Source organism: Lathyrus oleraceus, chromosome 2, assembly GCF_024323335.1.
Source record: "Lathyrus oleraceus cultivar Zhongwan6 chromosome 2, CAAS_Psat_ZW6_1.0, whole genome shotgun sequence".
In the NCBI taxonomy this organism is placed as follows: Eukaryota; Viridiplantae; Streptophyta; class Magnoliopsida; order Fabales; family Fabaceae; genus Lathyrus; species Lathyrus oleraceus.
Window position 1 is genome coordinate 347,140,778 of NC_066580.1, and position 19,989 is coordinate 347,160,766.

Here is a 19,989-nt window from a genome sequence, read left to right on the forward strand (position 1 = left end):
CTCTGAGATTCTTGAGGAATAAAATATGAACATATAGTTGGGGTTCCGCTTGTTTGTCTTATTTGTATAGCTCTTTGTATAAAACACAAAGAAAGACACATCTACATTTACCGGATGTGTCGTTTTTCTCCAAGCATGGGATTGGTCTAGATTGTCATCTCTAACGTCCATCAATCACAATAGGTTCACATTCCCGTACCCACAAAATTAAGTTAATAACTTCATTTTCATTTATTTACTTTACCGATTATTATCTCTAACTAATTTATCTGATTTTTTTTTTAGATGGTCGGCTCGTGGTATGATTTACAATAGATGTCCTAGACATTGTATCATTCAATATCGCAATCTCTTAGATCACCTTACACCTAGAGATCTATTGTCACTAAACGAATCAATTTATTTTTAATATTACCCATGTTATGATCTAACCTTTTTTTCGTCTATAGTTCATTTGACGTCCATTTCTAAACTTGGAACATCAACGAAAAATTAATGAACAATAGAACTTTGACAATTAAAAGGACTTTGCTAAATTTGAGTGTCGTAAATGGAGGAACCGTCATGACCATGTCTTACGTGACGTTATGATGTCAACCCCGTCTAGACCAACTAATACTTATATGGCTTGGTACAGATCGGTTGCAACTAGGTTTGTCCCCGAAGAGAGGTATCTATACGATCCACGACAAACCACTTAAACACAAGAAGCTTTAACGTCTAAACCCCCCTGAAAATTACCAGACATGTTACTCACAACCCCCTACCCTACAAAATTATCGATCCATAAACACACAAGCCCACAATCAAAACATGTCAGACACCCAACCACAAGAGCGTCCCTCGTACCATCGCCAACAAAATGACTATTATCATGACAACCAAAATACATATGCCCCTAACACAACATCAAGATATAGCCAAAACACTCAAGGAACATATAACACCAACATTTCCTCATACCATAGCCAGAACGCTCAAACATGATACCATAGCCAAAACGCTCAAACATCACATCATAGCCAAAACACCCAAACATCACAACAACCATATGACTACCAAACACCACAACACTTATTTCAACATTTCTCCAACGAATCGTTCACACTAATGTCCCCCTTCAATCGTCCAGGCCGGACACCAATGACCCCATCAACACATCCCAATTACTCTAGCATGGATCGCGAACTCAGTTATGGCAGTGTGTCGCTCCATACACAAGACTTCTTAAAAATGTAAGAACTTCTTAGGGATTCTAGTGATGTTCTTGAGACCTCAAATTCTCAAACACCTTAAGTGAATTAATAACGAGCGTAACGAGTAACTAATGGGTGTGAAATCGGTGGCTGGTATAACCAACTGAACCGTCATCATTAGTTTATGTAAAAGTATTTTTAATTAAATATTAATGTATTATTTAAACTAAAAAATCACAATGTACAAAGACGTCAATTATGTATTTTTTTTGTTTGAAAGTAAAGTATTTTAGAAAAAAATTTAAAACATGAATTAGTTTAAAAAGTGAGTTATTTAGATAAAAAAATTCTCACAAGGTGGCTTTGTAAAATGTGTATACACAGATAAAACCAATAATTATGGATATGGCTTCTCTACGAGCATTTAATTTGACATTCCTTAATTAAATCAAACATCCTCATACTTTCATATTGCCAAAACTATCCTAATTAAAATTTGAATAAAATTTACATTTGAAATTTTTGGTAGGCAAAAATGAAATTTTCGATAAGAATAAAATTTTTTGGTAGTGTACTCTAAATTTTTGGTATAACAGAAATTTCAAATTTTCCGATACATTCCAAATAATTTCGGAAATTTAAAATTTATCAGATGATACCGAAAATTTCAACCAAAATAAAATTTCCAATAGTGTTATTTATTTAAAATTTTAAACATTCAAAATTTTGTCATTTAGATGACTATGATTACACTGGAAAAAAAAGATAAAGTTTTCATCCATACTAAAAAAATTTAAATTTCCGATAAAAAAAACCAAAGTATGTATAATTACCGAAAATTCTAAAATTTACGGGAAATCAAATAGGATTATGTACCAGAAGATTAATAAGTTGCCCAACCATTTAAAAAAAACAATTTATTTGCATACAAACTTTACAATTCTAGGGGAAATTGGAATTTTTATTTATTTATTCCCAAATTTCAGAGTGTGAATGTCCGAACTCTACAATTCTAGGGGGAATTGCTGATTTAATCTTCTACGATATCTTTATGTTACTAACAATGAATTAGACTGGGCAGGGACCAATTTAAAAACTGCTGTAAATAATTAATAAAATAAATACATTGAATCAATTTCAGCCTCGTATTCTTAATGAAGAACAAGGATATATTACTACTGAAATCAATTATAAACAAACATCAGAGGCTACTTGAAATTCTTTTAGACTTAAGTAACTAAGTAAGGGTGCGGTTTCACATATTTTGCAAGAGTAGAATCCAGCTTCTCTCCGATATACGTTATCCATGCCTGTAAGCATTTCAATAGTTGATTGCCAAACAACAAATTTTAAACACTTGAAACAACGAAATTAATTTGTTTTAAAGAGGAAAAAAACATGAAAACCCCTGTTTATAATATTAACATAACATATTGAAGTCCTCTGTTAATATAACATGTTTATATACTAAAATATTTTGACAAATTCAGATAGATATCATTGAAAAAATATGAAAGATGAAATGTACCTGATCAGAAGTAGTGAAACCGCGTATTGTGTCACCGCCAATAATTGCAATTCCTTTATCTCCAAGTGGTTGTAAAATTACAGCCTACCAAATAACAATTGTACCAATAACTAGTTATTAAATATTACTACAACATACTCCATACGTAAAAATAACCATTTAGTTTTTTCCTCTGAGAAAAAATACAGTTGTATTATTTCTCAAACTACTCCTTCTCACTTCATTCAATTTTCTGAGAACATTAATTAAAAGCTAGTTTTGAAATGATAGCATTGAACATAATGAAGTTAGTTGGAATTTGTTTACTATTTTTAAGTATATATGAGTTCGGAGGGAGTATTCAACAAATTCATATAATGCAGAGGGAATGAGAGGGCAAGGAAGAATGTTTCTTTCACTCTCTATAAAAACACTATTAAATAAGGTGGAAGATTTCTACCATTTCCTCACTTCCCTCGAAACTACCAAATAGAATCTTATGTTGTTATAATAATATTCTGAATGAATGTTTTAAATGGAGTGGAGGGAAACAGAAAAAATTCTCCACTTTTTAAAAAAGTGTTCTTATAGAGAATAATAAATAAATATTTATTATTAATAATATTTTTAATTTTAAGAGTATTATAACAACATAGATTAAATAGAAGAAAAAAATTATATTTTTCCTTCTACTCCTCTCCCTTCAATGCTCTCTCTTTTCCTCCCCTTCAATGCTCTCTCTTTTCCTCCCCTTCAAACACGCAAACCCCCCTCCTAAAAAAGACCAGAGGAAGGAAAAGAAAGCTACATAAACAACAGTAAAAAATGATAACAAAATTGTTCATAAATCCCAAGAAAACAGAGCAGTTTCACGTGGTCAGAGGCAAGGGGATCAACTAGTCACGATTACCAATCAGTTTTTTTCCCGGCCCCTCCTTAAATTGTTTCCTTGCTTCTTTTCTTAGACTGACGTACATGATTTAGTCGGAATGAGTTGCCCAAATCATACATGGTAACTTTCTGCCATAGATGAAAGTTGCATCACTTAAGAAAACATATAAAGATAAAAAATACAAGCCAAAATAAGGTATTCCTTCTTCTGTAGTTTCCTCAAACACCTCCTATTCTACCTTAGGTGGAATATGATAGGTATTTCGGTATTATATAATATATGATGCCTCCACATGAGTAGTATGGGATCCTCGCTAGAGTACTTAAGTGGCTTGGTTATTTCTTCAAATAGTGCTTCCTTTCAACAGAATGGACAGATCTTGTCCATAAAAGGCTTTAAAGTGAGTCATCTTGGTGACATTGCTGAAATTAGTGTTGAACCATAATTATGCCTAGCATAACTAATCCAACAGTTGCTTGAGTTCAGTCCTTGTTATATAGCGCAGACAACCCACTCAGCTAACCACCTCTTTAAGTTGTTTGTTTGTGGGTAGAAGGCAATAATGAACTTCAATTAGGTACACACCATCAAAAATAGTTTCTTCCACATTCCCTCAATCTGGTCTCTCCGACAAAATGGATGAAAAGAAACCATATAAACAAAACGTCACAGCTATTTCACCGGCAGTGAAAGGGCGGCTAAGGCTTTAAAATGGGCATATTTGGCTAACCAATCAACCGCCACCCAATAGAGTATAGACCCAGAACCCTTTGTTTATTCTAAATATAACCCTCCTATAATGGTGCCACATCGAATTGCCTCCATTTATTACTGTTGAATTAGGAGATTAAGAGACATTTGAATAAACCGTGTGTCTTGAAAAGCACTACGGAGACTTTATTTTATATAGAGAGATTATAACTAATTACATGATATAGTCAATATGGGACTATTCGATATACAAATATTCTTAATATTATATTTACAAATATCAACACTCCCCCTCAAACTTGAGCATATAAGTCAAATGCACCAAGTTTGGTACATATAATTAGTTATAGGGCTTCGCAGAGATTTTGTAAACACGTCTGCCAATTGATCATTAGAGTTGACAAAGTTTGTGACGATGTCACCTGATTCGATTTTCTCTCTGACAAAGTGACAGTCTATCTCAATATGTTTGACCCTCTCATGGAAGACTGGATTTGAAACAATGTGCAATGCAGCTTGATTATCACAAATAAGTGTCATTGGTCTTGCTTCTTCAATTTGAAGTTCCTTGAGCAACTGTTTTAACCAAATAAGTTCACATGTTGCCATTGCCATGGCCCTATACTCTGCCTCGGCGCTTGATCTTGCAACTACGTTTTGTTTCTTACTTTTCCAGGATATAAGGTTTCCTCCAACAAGTACACAATACTCAGAGGTGGATCGTCTATCAATGGGTGACCCTACCCAATCAACATCGGAGTATCCAACTATCTGAGTATGTCCTTTATTTTCATACACTAGACCTTTTCCTGGAGCACGTTTGATGTATCTCAGAATCCGGATAACAGCATCCATGTGTTCCTGACAAGGGGAGTTTAAGAACTGACTTACCACACTAACTGCAAAAGAAATGTCTGGACGAGTGACTGTGAGATAATTCAACTTTCCAACCAATCTTCTATACCTTCCTGAGTCAGATAGAGGCTCCCCCTGATTGGATAGTAGTTTGACACCTGGATCCATAGTAGTATTAGCTGGTTTAGCATTCAACAAACATGTTTCTTCCAAAATATCCATAGCATATTTCTGTTGAGAAATCACCAAACCATCTATAGATTGGGCTACCTCAATACCCAAGAAATAACGAAGTTTACCAAGATCTTTTGTCTGAAATTGATTTGAGAGATGTTGCTTTAACTGGAATATACCCTGTTGATCACTACCAGTTATGACAATATCATCTACATACACAATAAGATAAATACACCCTTGGGTCGAGTGACGATAAAAAACAGAATGGTCAGCTTCACTACGGACCATACCAAAATGTTGTACTATAGTGCTGAATCTGCCGAACCAAACTCTCGGAGATTGCTTAAGACCATAAAGAGACCTGTGTAACCTACACACCATATTCGATGACTCCCCCTGAGCAACAAATCCAGGTGGTTGCTCCATATATACTTCCTCTTCAAGATCACCATGTAAAAAAGCATTTTTGATGTCAAGTTGATGAAGAGGCCAATGTCGAATGGCTGCAATGGCTAGAAGAAGTCTAACAGATGCCATCTTGGCTACATGCGAGAAGATATCAATATAATCCAATCCAAAAATTTGAGTGTATCCTTTGGCTACCAAGCGTACTTTAAATCAATATAATGTGGAGAAGGATTTTGTGTTTGACGTATACCTTTTCGAAGGGCAATCGGAAGATCAGACTCAGGTTGCAGGATCAGATCCGGTGATGGCGGAGGCGTCGGAGGAGAGTCTGTAATGACCTCAGGGACAGGTATGACCTCAAGCGTTGGGTGACGACGCTGATATGTTTGAAGTGGTCGAGAAGTGGGTGGGTCAGGAGCCCTAGACTGATGGGGGATAATGGTAGGCGGGACATTAATAACTGTCGGAAAAGGTGTGGGAGTACTTTCTTGAATGGGTTCTGAAGTTACGTGACTGGACTTGAAATATGGAACCGACTCAAAGAAGGTAACATCGGCCGATACTAGGTATCGTTGTAGAATATGTGGATAACAACGATAACCTTTTTGGGATCGATGAAAGAAAGACACACTTTAGTGATCGAGTTGAGAGTTTATCAAGACCAGGAGAGAGAGATTGTGTACAAAACATGTGGACCCAAAGATTCGGGGAGGAATTGGGTGAAGTGGGGAATTGGGAAAAAGGATTGAATGAGAGATTTTATTGTTAAGGACAGATGAGGACATGCGATTTATAAGATAACATGCCGTAAGCACAGCATCCCCCCAAAACCGAAATGGAACATTACCATGGAGAAGTAGGGTCCAAGTGGTTTCTACAAGATGCCGATTTTTGCGTTCGGCTACCCTGTTTTGTTGAGGTGTGTGAGGGCAGGATGTTTGATGGAGAATACCATTGCGTACATGAAATTTTGAAATCTTTGGGATAAATATTCACGGGCATTGTCTCTTCATAAGGTACGGATAGACACACCAAATTGAGTTCTTATTTCTTGATAGAATTGTTCAAAAATAGAAAGTAATTCAGATTTATTCTTCATTAAGAATAATCACGTGCAACGTGAAAAATCATCAATAAAGGTGACAAAATACCTAGACTCAAGAGTAGAGACAGTACGCGAGGGACCCCAAACATCGATGTGAACTAAAGTAAAAGGGGACGAAACTCGTTTATTGACTCGATTGGGAAACTGACCACGAGTGTGTTTCCCTAGCTGACACGACTCACAATGTAAATTAGATATCTTCGATAAATTTGGCACCAACTTATGTAGTTTGGAAAGATCGGGATGACCTAACTGAGCATGGACAATGAGTGGAGAATCTTTGGCTGAGCATGTCTGAGATGATACTGAGAAGCAATAAAGGCCTTGAGACTCACATCTGACACCAATCGTCCGTCCCGAACTCCGATCCTGCAGGGTAACATTATTATTAATGAAGGTGACACTACAATCAAGAGAACGAGTTAAACGACTGACTGAAAGTAAATTAAATGGACAATTAGATACATAGAGGACAGAAGTAACCGAGAGAGAAGGTAGAATTCGAACAGTACCAATCCCTTTGGATCGGGTTTGAGAACCATTGACAAAAGTTATAGTAGGTAAGAAACTGGATGTAGAGAGGGAAGAGAAAAGATTTTTATTACCGGTAACATGATCAGACGCACCAGAATCAAGGACCCAAGATCCAAGAGAAGATGATTGAGAGAGACAAGCAGATGAATTACCAGTGTGTGCTACCGAAACAGTAGAATCTAAGTTCTGATAATTCTAATACCCCCTGAGGAAATCATCGTAGTTTGGCGTAAAGTTATGAGGAGTAGCCATGAGTATCGGATCTGAAACAATTGCCCTATGGAGAGTGGAAGGGTGGAAAAATTGTCGGGATCGGCCGTCGGACGTGCTGTCACGTGCGGAGGTTTCTGCCGATGAAAAGTGGGGAACGGCTGGATCGGAAGAGGCGCTTCTGCTGGTAGGTTACTGGAGAATTTTGAAAAGTGAGAAGCAAACCGGAGTGATGACACGGTTTGTAAAAAAATTCTCACCGGAAGACAGTGGGTCAACCGGATAAAGTACGGCGAAGAAAGAATTGTCTCTTAGCAGGCTCTAGATACCATGTTGAATTAGGAGACTAAGAGACATTTGAATAAACCGTGTGTCTTGAAAAGCACTACGGAGACTTTATTTTATATAGAGAGATTATAACTAATTACATGATATAGTCGATGTAGGACTATTCGATAGACAAATATTTTTAATATTATATTTACAAATATCAACAATTACCATCAATTATTTTTCATACACTAACTTATTTTGGGCCATTTTGGAAATGCTCGACTCCAAAATGCTTTTGGTCTACTTACTTGCAGAGGTATATTGTCACGGACCATACTGAGGACCTGAACCAAGCTGAAGAGGAAATGACATGGGGAAAGAGATTCCCCAAATCAGAGGGCCAAACATAACAGGATTAGGCCCAAATGGTTGAGAGGTCATGAGGTACCTAAGACGCTCAAACTATGAAGCACGGACACCCCAAACACGACATTAACACTGACACAACGATATTGGTAATAATTTAAAATAATTAATTAATTAAAAAGTATCGGTGCCGGTATCCGACACAGACACGAACATGCCTTTTTTCAGAGGTGTCAGTGATACATAGGGCTCAAATGAGTACACTATAATATAAAGCCATTCTCATGTAACCTAGCTTATAAAAAAGATCTAGAAGACCTATCCCTTTTTTATCCTTAGGATTCTGTTGGAAAGGACAATTGCTAAATGTATGAGCAAGGTAGTCAGACTCGGGATCCTACGCAAAATCGGGTAGGGGGTAATAAGATCTTGAATCGGAGGATCGTAACACGGATCGTCAGATCCTACCAAATTTAGAAATTCATATATATTGCGTATATATTAATAGTATGCATATGAATCAACATAATTTAGTATAAAAAAAACTTCAAATTTCACTAAAATTACTTTTAAAATGTGAAATTTAAGAGTGATAATATTCATTGTTTTTAATGTGAGAAAAAATAAAGAATGAAATGTTGTTTTTAGGTGAGAGAGAAGATAGAGAATGAAATAATGAATATGAGATAAATGTTGTATTTAACTTGAGAGAGATGTTTATCGTGAGAAAGTGGAATGAATAGTTTTTTTTTTTTGGAAGTTGTGTAAATCATTGATCATTGGATGAGTGGGTATTGATTACTCCTTTTTATTAGGCATAAATGGTTTAAATGAGAAAGAGAAAAGAAACTTTTCAAATTTCAATCAGAAAAAAACATGTTTTTAGGGTTTTTTTGAACCGGGTTGCGAACCCGACCCGCGAACCCGAATTCCTGGGGACTTTGAACAGAAACGGTGCTTCTTCCCAAAGACGACGATTCCACCGTTTTTATGTGTTATAGCGTCGATTCCGGACGTGTCTACCAAAAAGCGATTCTGGTCATTCTCCAGCACGGTGAGGGGTTGCAAGATCGCAAAATCGTACGATCTTACGAATAGGATCGCGATTTTGACTACCATGTGTATGAGTCTGCATTGACATCTATAATAGTAAGAAATTCTGCCCCAAAATATTTAGTAAGAAATTCTGCCCCAAAATATTTAGTAAGAAATTCTGCCCCAAAATATTTACTGCTTCAACATGTCTGAGGGAGCTTTGTGCAATTTCTTCTGCAGTCAAGAAGTGGAGAACTTACCTCCTTGGTTGCAAATTAACCATTCACACTGATCAAAGAAGCTTAGGGAACTCATGACTCAGGTGATCCGAACCTCGAGCAACAATTCAATGTGGCTGAGCTCCTCAAGTATTGTTATGGCATTGTTTAAAAACCAGGCCCTCAGAACTATGTAGTAGATGCACCTTCTCGCGTAAAAGTGGTTGAACCACAATTAATGGCAATCACGGTCCCTCACCTTGAGTTTTTGAAGAAGATGCAGGAACGACCAAAGAAAGGACAACAAGTCTCCATGTGGAATATCGCGAGAGGAGGAAGTGAAAGCTTGTGATGTGTGGATATTGGATAACCCAGTCAACCAACATACGAAGCTGATGTGCTATGGGTAGCCACACTGATCAACATGACACCAAGATTGGCATCACTTTCACTTCCAATCAGCTTGCCGAAATTTCCACCTTGAGGACAAGGTTTGGTGGATCAGGAGGGGGGTATCCCGGTTCATGCTAAGGGCCTAGATCATGCTGAAGAGGAAGATGACACAGTGGAAGTGATTCTCCAAATCATTCAAAATGTGACAGGATTAGGCCCAGATGACTGAGAAGCTATGAGGTGCCTAAGAGTCTCAAATGAGTTCACTCTAAGAGCAGGCCCATGAGCCATTTTCATGTAACCTAACCTAGATCTAGAAGATCTATCCCTTTCTTATCCTTAGGATTCCATTAGAAAGGACCATTGCTAAGTGTATGAATCATCACTGACAACTACAATAGTACTAGCTAGAGTAATATAGATGTAAGAAAGGGAATATGAAAATAATACATGAGAATTATCGAAGAACTTCTTTATTTGTTTAGGAGGAGCTCCCCTTGAAGGAGAACAAACTTTTCTGCTCTTTAATTTGTGCATTGTAAATTCTTGGCGTATATTGCCCCTAACCCCTTGCTAGAAGGGTCTGTTCAAGTCTCAACCATAAAATGTTGAGAAAATCCAGGACTTCTGAGACTGGAAGCACTGAGACTGCAGCCTTATGTTTCTCAAAATGCTGTTTGGGCCTTCTTGTCTCACACATAACAGTCCTTAAGAAGTTGAGTTGGTAGTTTGGTTATCTTGATATAACCCATCATGAAATGTCTTCAGTAGCTTGTCAATTCAAGGAATATCTTAACCCCACTACATCTCTTCTTACAGGCCAGACACATGGTGTCTATTTTATTAGGACCAGCCACAATTCCCTAGCAGAAATCATGTGTCCCAATCCATGAGTTTACTTGATTTCACTGTGGGACAAAATAATGAGTCTACTGTGTCTACACATTTTACTCTCAACCCTATACCCAAAGGTTCACAATAGTTTCTTGATTCACTTGTCCCCAAAATCTACCTACACCCTACCCGTGTTTCACTCTTTTTAAACAATAGTTTGTGCTTTATACATGTTTTGAATATAGACAGAATTAGTTAAAGCACACAGTATTTGAACCAGTCTAATACAGACAAACACAATACCTGAGTATTTGAAGGCAGAAATGGTAGCTCAGACTTCCCAGGATATAGAGATAGATTAGCCAAGTAACTCTCTGAAAATGTATAAAAAATATTCAAAACATTTTATTTAATACTGGAGCACACCTCAATGAAAAGTACTAAACTAATGTGCACTAGAGTAGCAGCAGTTGTGAGGAATGACTCATGGCTGACAATATACGGTCAGAAACTTACGAGTTCCAGATTTCACAACACCCTGGTACACTGATCCTTGCATCAATTTATCGGTGTCCACACTTACAACCTCACCATTCCCAGGAGAAGACTCTGCAGCAAAACCAAATTGAAGCACACAACTGCTCTCATAAACAATAACAAGTGATCGGCAGCAGGTGACATCTGACAGAGATTCCCACACCCTAATAATAGTTTATAAAAGATATTTTACTGTCAACAAACAAGGGAAAAGCTAACTATTTAAAGGAATAGCTTCGATATTACTGGCTGAGATCACAAAACATGAATGTTCCCCCATTATATAAGATAAGTAATAACATGTCGCTTTCTTTTCACACCATTCATATCTAATTTATTTACATCACAGTAGTTAAGACAGTCATAATATGAAACATCCAAGCCCCAAAGCATCCATTCTTTTACTTCACTTACTGTAGATTTGATGATTTATAACAATGAAAGAAAGCCATATTAATTATCTTAATATTCAATCATTTAACTTTTATACAGAATTAGAAGTGCTTGACCAAGGGATGAGGAAAAAAGCCAATTGGCTAACAAGTGGACATAAAGAGCATTACCAGAGCAGCTCAGTAAGTGCAACATCAGGGAGGGCAGTGCACAGCTTCTTGCATTCAGCTCCCTGAGGATTTACCTGGACAGAAACAAGCCTATTATCGGCATCTTTAAGTCAGCTTATTTTGGAAAAACAATAGCTTCTAGAAAAAACATTAAATTAGGGTCTGATTTAAGAAAGTTTAGGGCCTTTTTAGTTTGAGAATATGCACAGACATTATAACAGTGTTTTACAAAGACGTACAATTGTATCTCACTGTGAAATATACTTTTGCAAGTATTTTGGAAAACAGTAATATACTTGGAATTTGGGTTGAGCCGGATTCAATCCTACAAAACCAGCTTATAAGGTGAGTATTGCTCCCACTTATAACATACTTTCAAGTCGTATCTCAAATTTTCAGCGGATATAGGACTCTTAACACACACCCCTCACGCCCAACACTATTTGGTTGGCCAAACGGATTGTAGATAGGCTCTCTGCTAGGATCTTAGAGTTTGAGTTTCTTGGTAAAATCGGTGGATATTTCGCACCAAATGACATGTTTGCCAAAAGAAAAACACAAAACAAGCCATAACAACCACACCTTAAACCAAATTATGAAGCTAAAATAACAAACAGATAGATGAAAATGGAAAATGGAGAGATAAATAACAGTGAATGCAAAGGTATGAGGCTCACCACAGCAATAGATTTGGGTCTTATGGAAAGCCATACAAGGCCAGCCAAAATATTAGTGACAGCCAATCCTAAAGTTAAGAGGTCTGCTCTGGATTGTGAACTGAAAAAGAAAAAAACACCCTAATTAACAATCATTAACTCACTAATTAACAATCATTAACCTAACAAACTTTTAATTAATCAAGCATTGAAGAAATAATCGAGAGAGGACCTGCCGGCGTCGGCGACGGGAGCTATGCCGGAGATGGCGCGATTGAAGAGGACAGCAAAGAGAGAGGCGGTTCCAACGTAGATTGGGAGGGGGCGAACGACGTCGTCGTTTTGTGAGGCCCAATCAGCGAGGAAATCTCGTTTGGGCTTTGGGCCGAGGAAACTGTGGACGGTAGAAGAATGAGAACGAGAAGGAGAAGATGAAAGAGTGAATGCGGTTTTAGGGTTTGAAGTTCGATTCGATACGGAAATGGGAGTGTGGAGAGTGAAATGGAGACGGAGCGCGGTTCCCGCTTCCATGGGAATATGTTTGCACTGGCTTTACGCTTTTGAAGATGAGGGTGATGCTGAAACAAACAATGGACTGAAATAATGTAAAAAATAAATTATTTTTAGAAAAGGATTTTCATCTATCATAACAAAAACATTAGTCAGGATTAGTTTTTCTATTCTTTTTCTTAATGCTAGTGTTTTGGATACAATATATATTTTGCATCTAAAGACTAGTTTAGTTGAGAATACTCTAGACAAATTAAGAGAGGTCTACGGTCTTGCCTACCCAGGTTCAAATCAGATCAGGTCAGATTTTTTTTTAAATAGAAAAATTTAGATTTTTTTATAAGTCTATTTAGTGAAAGAGGTTAGACCACGGACAAAAAAAAGTCTTTTAAATATATCAAGCTGACCTATTTAAAAAGTTGAATTTAAGAAATCAACAATCTGGAAAGAGGAAGGTCTTTATGATTTGATCCAATTGTCGAGGGTTGACCCTCCGTATTGCCAAAATATGTTTGTCGCAACATTGTACTTTTGGGAAGGTACAACGAACACCTTTCAATTACCTTGTGGAATGATAACATCCACTTTATTTGACGTGGCGACCATCATTGGCCTTTGCCCAACTGGAGAAGTGTTCAACCCAACTGTGCGGGATGAAGACACCATTAATTTTGATAAAAAACATGCTAGTTTCGTTAAGTTCGTTATTGATCACTGTGACACCCAAATTGAAGAAGTGTCAGACAAATAGAACATCTCCTTCTTGACAATGTGGTTGTCACATTTCATATTTTGCTGCAAATCTCTAAAGGTGGCTAAAAGGTTCTTTAGTTTAGCCAACCAATTACATGATGGTCGAAACATTGGTTTAGGCCAGTTAATATTAGGTTCTCTCTATGAATCATTGGGGCTCACAACTTACACCTTAAGAAACATTGGACCTACAACCAATCTTTTACTTGTTGGGCCCTTTTGGTTACTCCAACTTTGGCTGAATGTCATGTTTGAATCTTCTCTGCAAATGGATATACCAAACAATCAAGTCAAAAAGATAAAAAAAATGATGAATTAAAGGCACTAGAATTTTCTTAATGACCCCTGCTGATATATGGCGCTCGACGTAAGACACTTTTACTGAATACTTCATGATGTTTGCAAAGAGGCATACCTTCACGCCCTTAATGGCTCCTTTTTCAAATCGAAACTATGGGTCAGAGTGGTTCAAATAAGAGTTTCCTGCTCTTGCTCCTAAACATGAAGATGAAGTTGTCGAGATATGGAAAGCCTTCCTTACCCCAAGACTATTATCCTTAAGACTTGGGAATACTAAAGACACAATGGGGTTGGTTGGTTATCAACCAAACTTAGTATCTCGATAGTTTGGGTTTAGCCAATTTTTGCCCATATCAGTTTTTAATCAAAAAGTGAACTTTTCATGAGCACCATAGAAATAATTGAGGCGAACTACAATGAACGTTTGAATAGACAAGCTAATGTGTGCATTGACCTCACACCTTTTCAATTCCAAAATTCCTTCTACTGCATTCAAGAGTTCAATGCGTAGTGGAAAGCTTATCACACTGACAAATTTGTAGCTATGTCGAACCTTGATGAATTCTCTAACAAAAACTTTTCCCTCTCTGCAGACCAAGTTTGCTAAAGGTAGGAGTTTGCATATTAAATAAATTCAAGCATTTCAGAAATACTTTGAAATTGTGTATGATCCAAGTAACCGTGGGCGAACTATCTCTGAGGCAGCTAAAACTTTGAAGGAAAAACTTATTGAAAAATTGTCAAAACTGCGTTTTCCTTCCTATGTAACTGACAGATACACTTACTATTTCACACACCTAAATTTCCACTTTTACCTTCTAGTGAGCTCTCATTGGCTTTCCAATCACCTTTTCCAAGGTGGTTCATTTGTGGGTCTTACTTAGACGTTTTAGAAAACTAGTGTAAAAAGCCTGTTGAACGAGTAGTTGTGACTAAGTATGACATACGTAGATATCAAGGCCACCTTCATGTTTATATTTTGACTGTTCAAAATTTATCTATTGTACATGCATGTGATGAAAGTAAATAAACTTTGGGATTAACTTATCTCTTCTCTCTTTGGTGCTTTTCTAATGTGATTATTGTCGAATTTATTTGCAGTGGTTGCTTTAAGGAAAGCCACACGTGATGTTGCTAGCTTAGTTATTGCTACTTCCAAGAAAAGAACCAGAGAAGAAAGGGCCTTAATTAGAGGAAAATAAATACAGGTTTGCCTTCATGCTCATCTTAGTCTTCTTGCGTATATATCATCTGATATTTCCTGTACTAAAGAACTATTGATATTTAGATTGAAGGAGAACCTCAAAATATAGAAATTAAGGACTTTGAAAAATAAAGTTTGTCAAAACTTCCCCTCATGAGACACCAAAGAAGAAGAAGAAGAAGAAGAAGAAGCCTAATGCCCTCGCGCATGGGCCTCCAAAGGTCACTTCAGGCCCATTTGATGCCCCCGTGATTGAAGTATAGGGGTTGAAAAGGCTTCCTTGATAGTCAAAAAGAAATTTAAGAAGGCACTAGAGGTTGCCTCTAACAAGCCTGAGAGTGCCAATTCTAGCCTTGATGTCGAGACATCCAAGGCGAGTTTTATTCCAACTATAACTTTTCTTTAGTCGACATCAAAAAATGATAACATATCAATTTCTACAGGGACTTCCTTCTGGCAACACTTATTCTAGTATTAAATACAAATTACCTACATCTACCAGTTCTCCTTCCGTTTAACTTGGGAAGATTAGTTTCTCCTTTTTTCAACTTGAGAAGATCCAAGAGTCTATCAGAGAGGTTATTGTCGAGCAACCAATAGTGGTGCTCAAGAAAAATCTCCCTGAACCAGGTAAACCAGCAATCGAAACACCACTTTTAAGGAATCATCCTCGGAGTCTGAAAGCGGAGACTCTGGTCACACAAAAATGGACTTAGAACCTGAGGGTGAGACTCCTGAAGGTGAATAGAAAAATGATGTTTCTTCCTCTGAAAGCCCAAATAATTAGGACACTCTCCACATGGAACCAGATATTACTCAATATTTTGAAGATTGGGGGTCCAAAAGATGAACTAGCGTCTTATGGCGAAACTCTCAAGACTATGCCACAGGCCACTGTAACTATTCAAACCCCTTATCCTAGTCAAGAAGAACTGTCAGAAATGAAAAGGACAAATCCTTCAGGATGCCTTAAAATGATGATGAGTATTCAAAGTAGTTTGATTAAGAAGTGCTCTAGTTCCTCAACTATTTCAGGTGGAGAGCCATGTGTCAAACCCATTTACAAGGTGTTTCGCCAACTGAAGCGTAAGATCCTAGGCAAAGACCTATTTCGAACACTCAACGATGATTTCATGTTTTCCTTTGGGATCAAAGCTCTATTGAAGAAGCTCAAAACTTATAGTGCCCCTAAGGCTATTGTTGACTTCATTGTAGAATTTGACCCCTTGTTGGATCAGATAATTATTAACATCCAAAGGAAGAATGAAGCGATGGGAAAATTGAAACCGAAAGAAGATGTTCGATCACAAGAATGGGTTCTTGTCACACCCCAAATTTGACCCTGAATCATTGAATCGGTACATTTATCATGACATTCGCATCATCTACATAGCATAAAATGCATTTCATCTCATATAATATTTAAAAGGTCGCTTGGAATAAATTTTCGGATCTACAGACAGAGCAGTTGAATTAATTCTCAAATGTACGTCGAATTAGCGGGCAAAAAAATTTTAAAATCGAACTTGCATACGTCAGTATCCTTTATCTATAGTTCACGTAGTTTAACCCCGCGTGCAAGTTTTATTTTTTCGACTACTTTTTCGGTCGCACTCTGATCAGCCTGAGCGTTTAACAAGTAATTTTTTATTTCAAAATTTGATCAAAACATGTATCTTTCCAAAAACTTATTTCACGCTGATCATTTTGGTGCATTCAATTTATTTTTTCAGACATTTTTGTATCTGATTTTTATTCTTTTTTTATGCAATTATTTTTGTTTTTTAACCAAGATAATAGATGGAATTAACTATAATTTATTATAGTTTTAGGTCGTGTTTATGGTTTTATCTTAATCAACATTTCATCTATTTTTAAAATTTGAATTTAACAAAAAATCAAGGATCACATTCTCTCAATGAACTAAGGCCATGTGTATCCTTCCCTCAAAAAATATCTTTATGAATATCTCTCTTCAACAAAAATATATTTTTCATCTTCACAACTCAACATCAAAAACTCATATCTAACCTTTTTCCCCTATCTAATGTCAGTTCACACACTTTTTTGTCTAATCTAATAACACATTCTCTTTCCCAATGAACAAAAAAAAATATCTCCATACTTTTCAGTTTAAAAAAGAATAGAACCCAATATTTCTTCACTCACTTTGAACTTTCTATCTCAAAAAAAGAAGTTACAGAATCATTAAAACTAGACCAAGCATCCCTCCTCATTCACACTTATCATGATGCTCTCTCGCTCACTCAAAAAACCATGAGAAAAATATGTTAACATTGAAGGTGAGAAAAACAAGAAAGGGGGGGTTTGAATTGTTTGGAAAAATAAGCGCTTTTTCAAAATGAAAACCACACAATGATTTTATACTGGTTCGCTTATAACACAAAGCTACTCCAGTCCACCCGGCCGAGGTGATTTCGCCTTCAACAAGGACTTAATCCACTAATCTTGAAAGATTACAAACAACGTCTAAGAGAAAGATCTCTTAGTCCTCTCAAGTATACAGACTACACAGAGTCACTTGAGGAAATAAACAAACAATAGATAAAAGATTTATGTAATCTAGAGTGCTTCTAAGATAAGCAAGTATTACAATAGTAAGAACAAAGTGATTCACGTTATAAGCAAAAGCTTCGTGAAGATTTAGAGAGCAAGAGTGTTTCCTTGAGCGTTGATGTTTCAGTATATTTTTCCTTGTATATGTTATGTACTGAATGTTGATTTGCAGTCCTTTATATAGAAGAGAAGTAATGGTTGAAACTGGTGGATATTAAAATGAATTTACGCCATTACTTAAATAGCTTCTGCAGGATAACTTTCTCTCCTTGAAATGACTACTTACCACATATAGTATCTTCTTTATTGAAATTGGAGATTAACGTCTCTTTCTGTATTAGGAAATCCATTTGCAAATCTTTACTTGACTTTAACGTTACTCTTTCATAATTAGCAATTCCATGATCAGAGTCTTCGTGTATCTGAGAAACTTGGAGTCTTGCTTCTGATGTTGATCTCTTTTGGATTCTGATGGATTCTTCAGATAGCGCTGAGAGTTTCTGGAGTTAGACATACCGTTGTTCAGAGTCAGAACTTCTAGAGCTTACTTCTTGTTTAGATGCTTCTGATACTTTGCTGTTTTGCTCAGAGTTAGACTTTCTTGAACGTGTTTCTACTTCAGATGCTTCTTATCTTCTGATAATTTGTATCTGATCTGGTTATGTACCTGATGACATCATCAGATCTCTTCCTTCTTTCTATAGAACCCTGCACACTTAGAAACTTTTCGTTAGGGTGCCATTTTTGGTTTCATCCTTTGTTATCATCAAAATCAAGGAATCTGTTGTAGAACAATTTTTGTTCTTACAATCTCCCCCTTTTTGATGATGACAAAACAAACTTAATTAGCAGATGAAACATGAATAATATTAGATCAGATAGACAGAAGCTCCCCCTGAGATAGTGCTAGGGAGTTCAGAAGTTCTTACCAGAGCTTCTAAGTAAGAGGTTTCTTGATACCTTCTGCACTTTCTTAAGTCCAGGTTAGATAAATTTATTTTTAAGAAAAATATGTTGCAGAATGCTTAAGGTATTTAGACAATATTTTCATCAGAGCTATTAATGACTTCTCCCCCTTTTTGTCAGAATCAAAAAGACATAGCAAAAATAAGGAATTTAAGAGAAAAACATTGTATTCAGATAAAAGCACAAAGGCAACAAGAACAGGAAAACATCAGAATCAGAGAAAGCAAACAAAACAACAGGCAAGAAAGAAAATATCCCAAGTGCCTAGGGGTTCGGAGGCGGAGGCATTCTCTGAAGCAACATAGCCAGCATGTTCTGAATGTTGTCGTTGACAGTGTCTTGCTTATCCATTCTGGCACGGAGTTCATTCTGATCTTGCTTAAGTTCTTTCAGCGTCTGGAGAACCATAGGGATAACAGAAGAAGAAGACTCCCCCTGAGTCAGAGCCTGCTATGCTTCAGCAGCAGCCAGCGCTTCAGCTTCAGCAGCAGCTTGTGCTTCAGCTTCCTTTATCCTTAGAATTTCAGCTTCTCTTGCTCTTTCTTCCTCCAGCCTTCTAGCCTCTTCTTCAGCTTCTCTTGCTAATCTCTCTTCTTCCAGCCTTTTGGCTTCAGCTTCTCTTGCAAGTCTTTCCTGAAGTCTTGCCTCAGCATCTCTGATGTAGCCATTTCTGACTTGTTCAGAGATGTTCTTCAGTCTAAAAGCCTCAGAGGTCATCCAGCCAATGACTCTGTTCCAGTGTGTCCTTACAGAGTCAGGATCATCACTGACTTCAGAGTTAGTGGTCAGAGACTTGACCTTTTGTACTGAAGCCCCTGCGACCAGCATTATGGCTTCCTCAAGGGTAGGTACAGAAAGGTTTGGTTTAGAGGTTTGAGGTGAAGAAATTGGAGGGCTGAGATTTAATGTGAGAGGTTCAGATTCTGCTTCAGGTTGAGGTTCAAATCTTTGGGGTGAAGCGTAAAGAGGGTTTAAGTCTAAAGGTTCAGTTTCAGGTTCAGCGGAGGTGTTTGGAGGGGTGATATCAGAGGTGTGGAGGTCAGAGGGTTGAGTTTCAAAGGGTTGGTCCTCAGAAGTAATGTTGGTTGTTTGTTCTGGTGGAGGTGAAGTTGCTTCAGATTGTGTTTGTGTTGGTTGTTGTGAAACAAGGTTTTGAGCCTGAATTTGGGCTAAGGTTGGGGAGTCAGGGTCAGAGTATTCTTGGTCAGA

At 37.1% G+C, this 19,989-nt stretch overlaps 1 protein-coding gene across 1 annotated transcript; it reads right to left on the reverse strand.

Annotated features, from left to right (window-relative positions):
* Window positions 1–2,284: 2,284 nt before the first annotated feature.
* Window positions 2,285–13,146, reverse strand: LOC127119448 (protein COFACTOR ASSEMBLY OF COMPLEX C SUBUNIT B CCB4, chloroplastic). The gene is made up of 7 exons (XM_051049678.1): window positions 12,703–13,146; window positions 12,492–12,591; window positions 11,815–11,888; window positions 11,231–11,415; window positions 11,018–11,088; window positions 2,725–2,808; window positions 2,285–2,506 (listed from the first exon to the last, which is right to left on the reverse strand). The coding sequence occupies exons 1-7, from the start codon at window positions 12,999–13,001 to the stop codon at window positions 2,426–2,428; spliced, it is 894 nt and encodes a 297-aa protein (XP_050905635.1). The 5' UTR covers window positions 13,002–13,146; the 3' UTR covers window positions 2,285–2,425.
* Between the last annotated feature and the right edge of the window lie 6,843 nt (window positions 13,147–19,989).

Coding starts and splice junctions, on each gene's coding strand:
- LOC127119448 (XM_051049678.1), bottom strand. CDS start 13,001: ATGGAAGCGGGAACCGCGCTCCGTCTCCATTTCACTCTCCACACTCCC. Junction 12,592..12,702: donor CCCGTCGCCGACGCCGGCAG/GTCCTCTCTCGA, acceptor TTTCTTTTTCAG/TTCACAATCCAGAGCAGACC. Junction 11,089..11,230: donor TGTTGTGAAATCTGGAACTC/GTAAGTTTCTGA, acceptor ATACATTTTCAG/AGAGTTACTTGGCTAATCTA.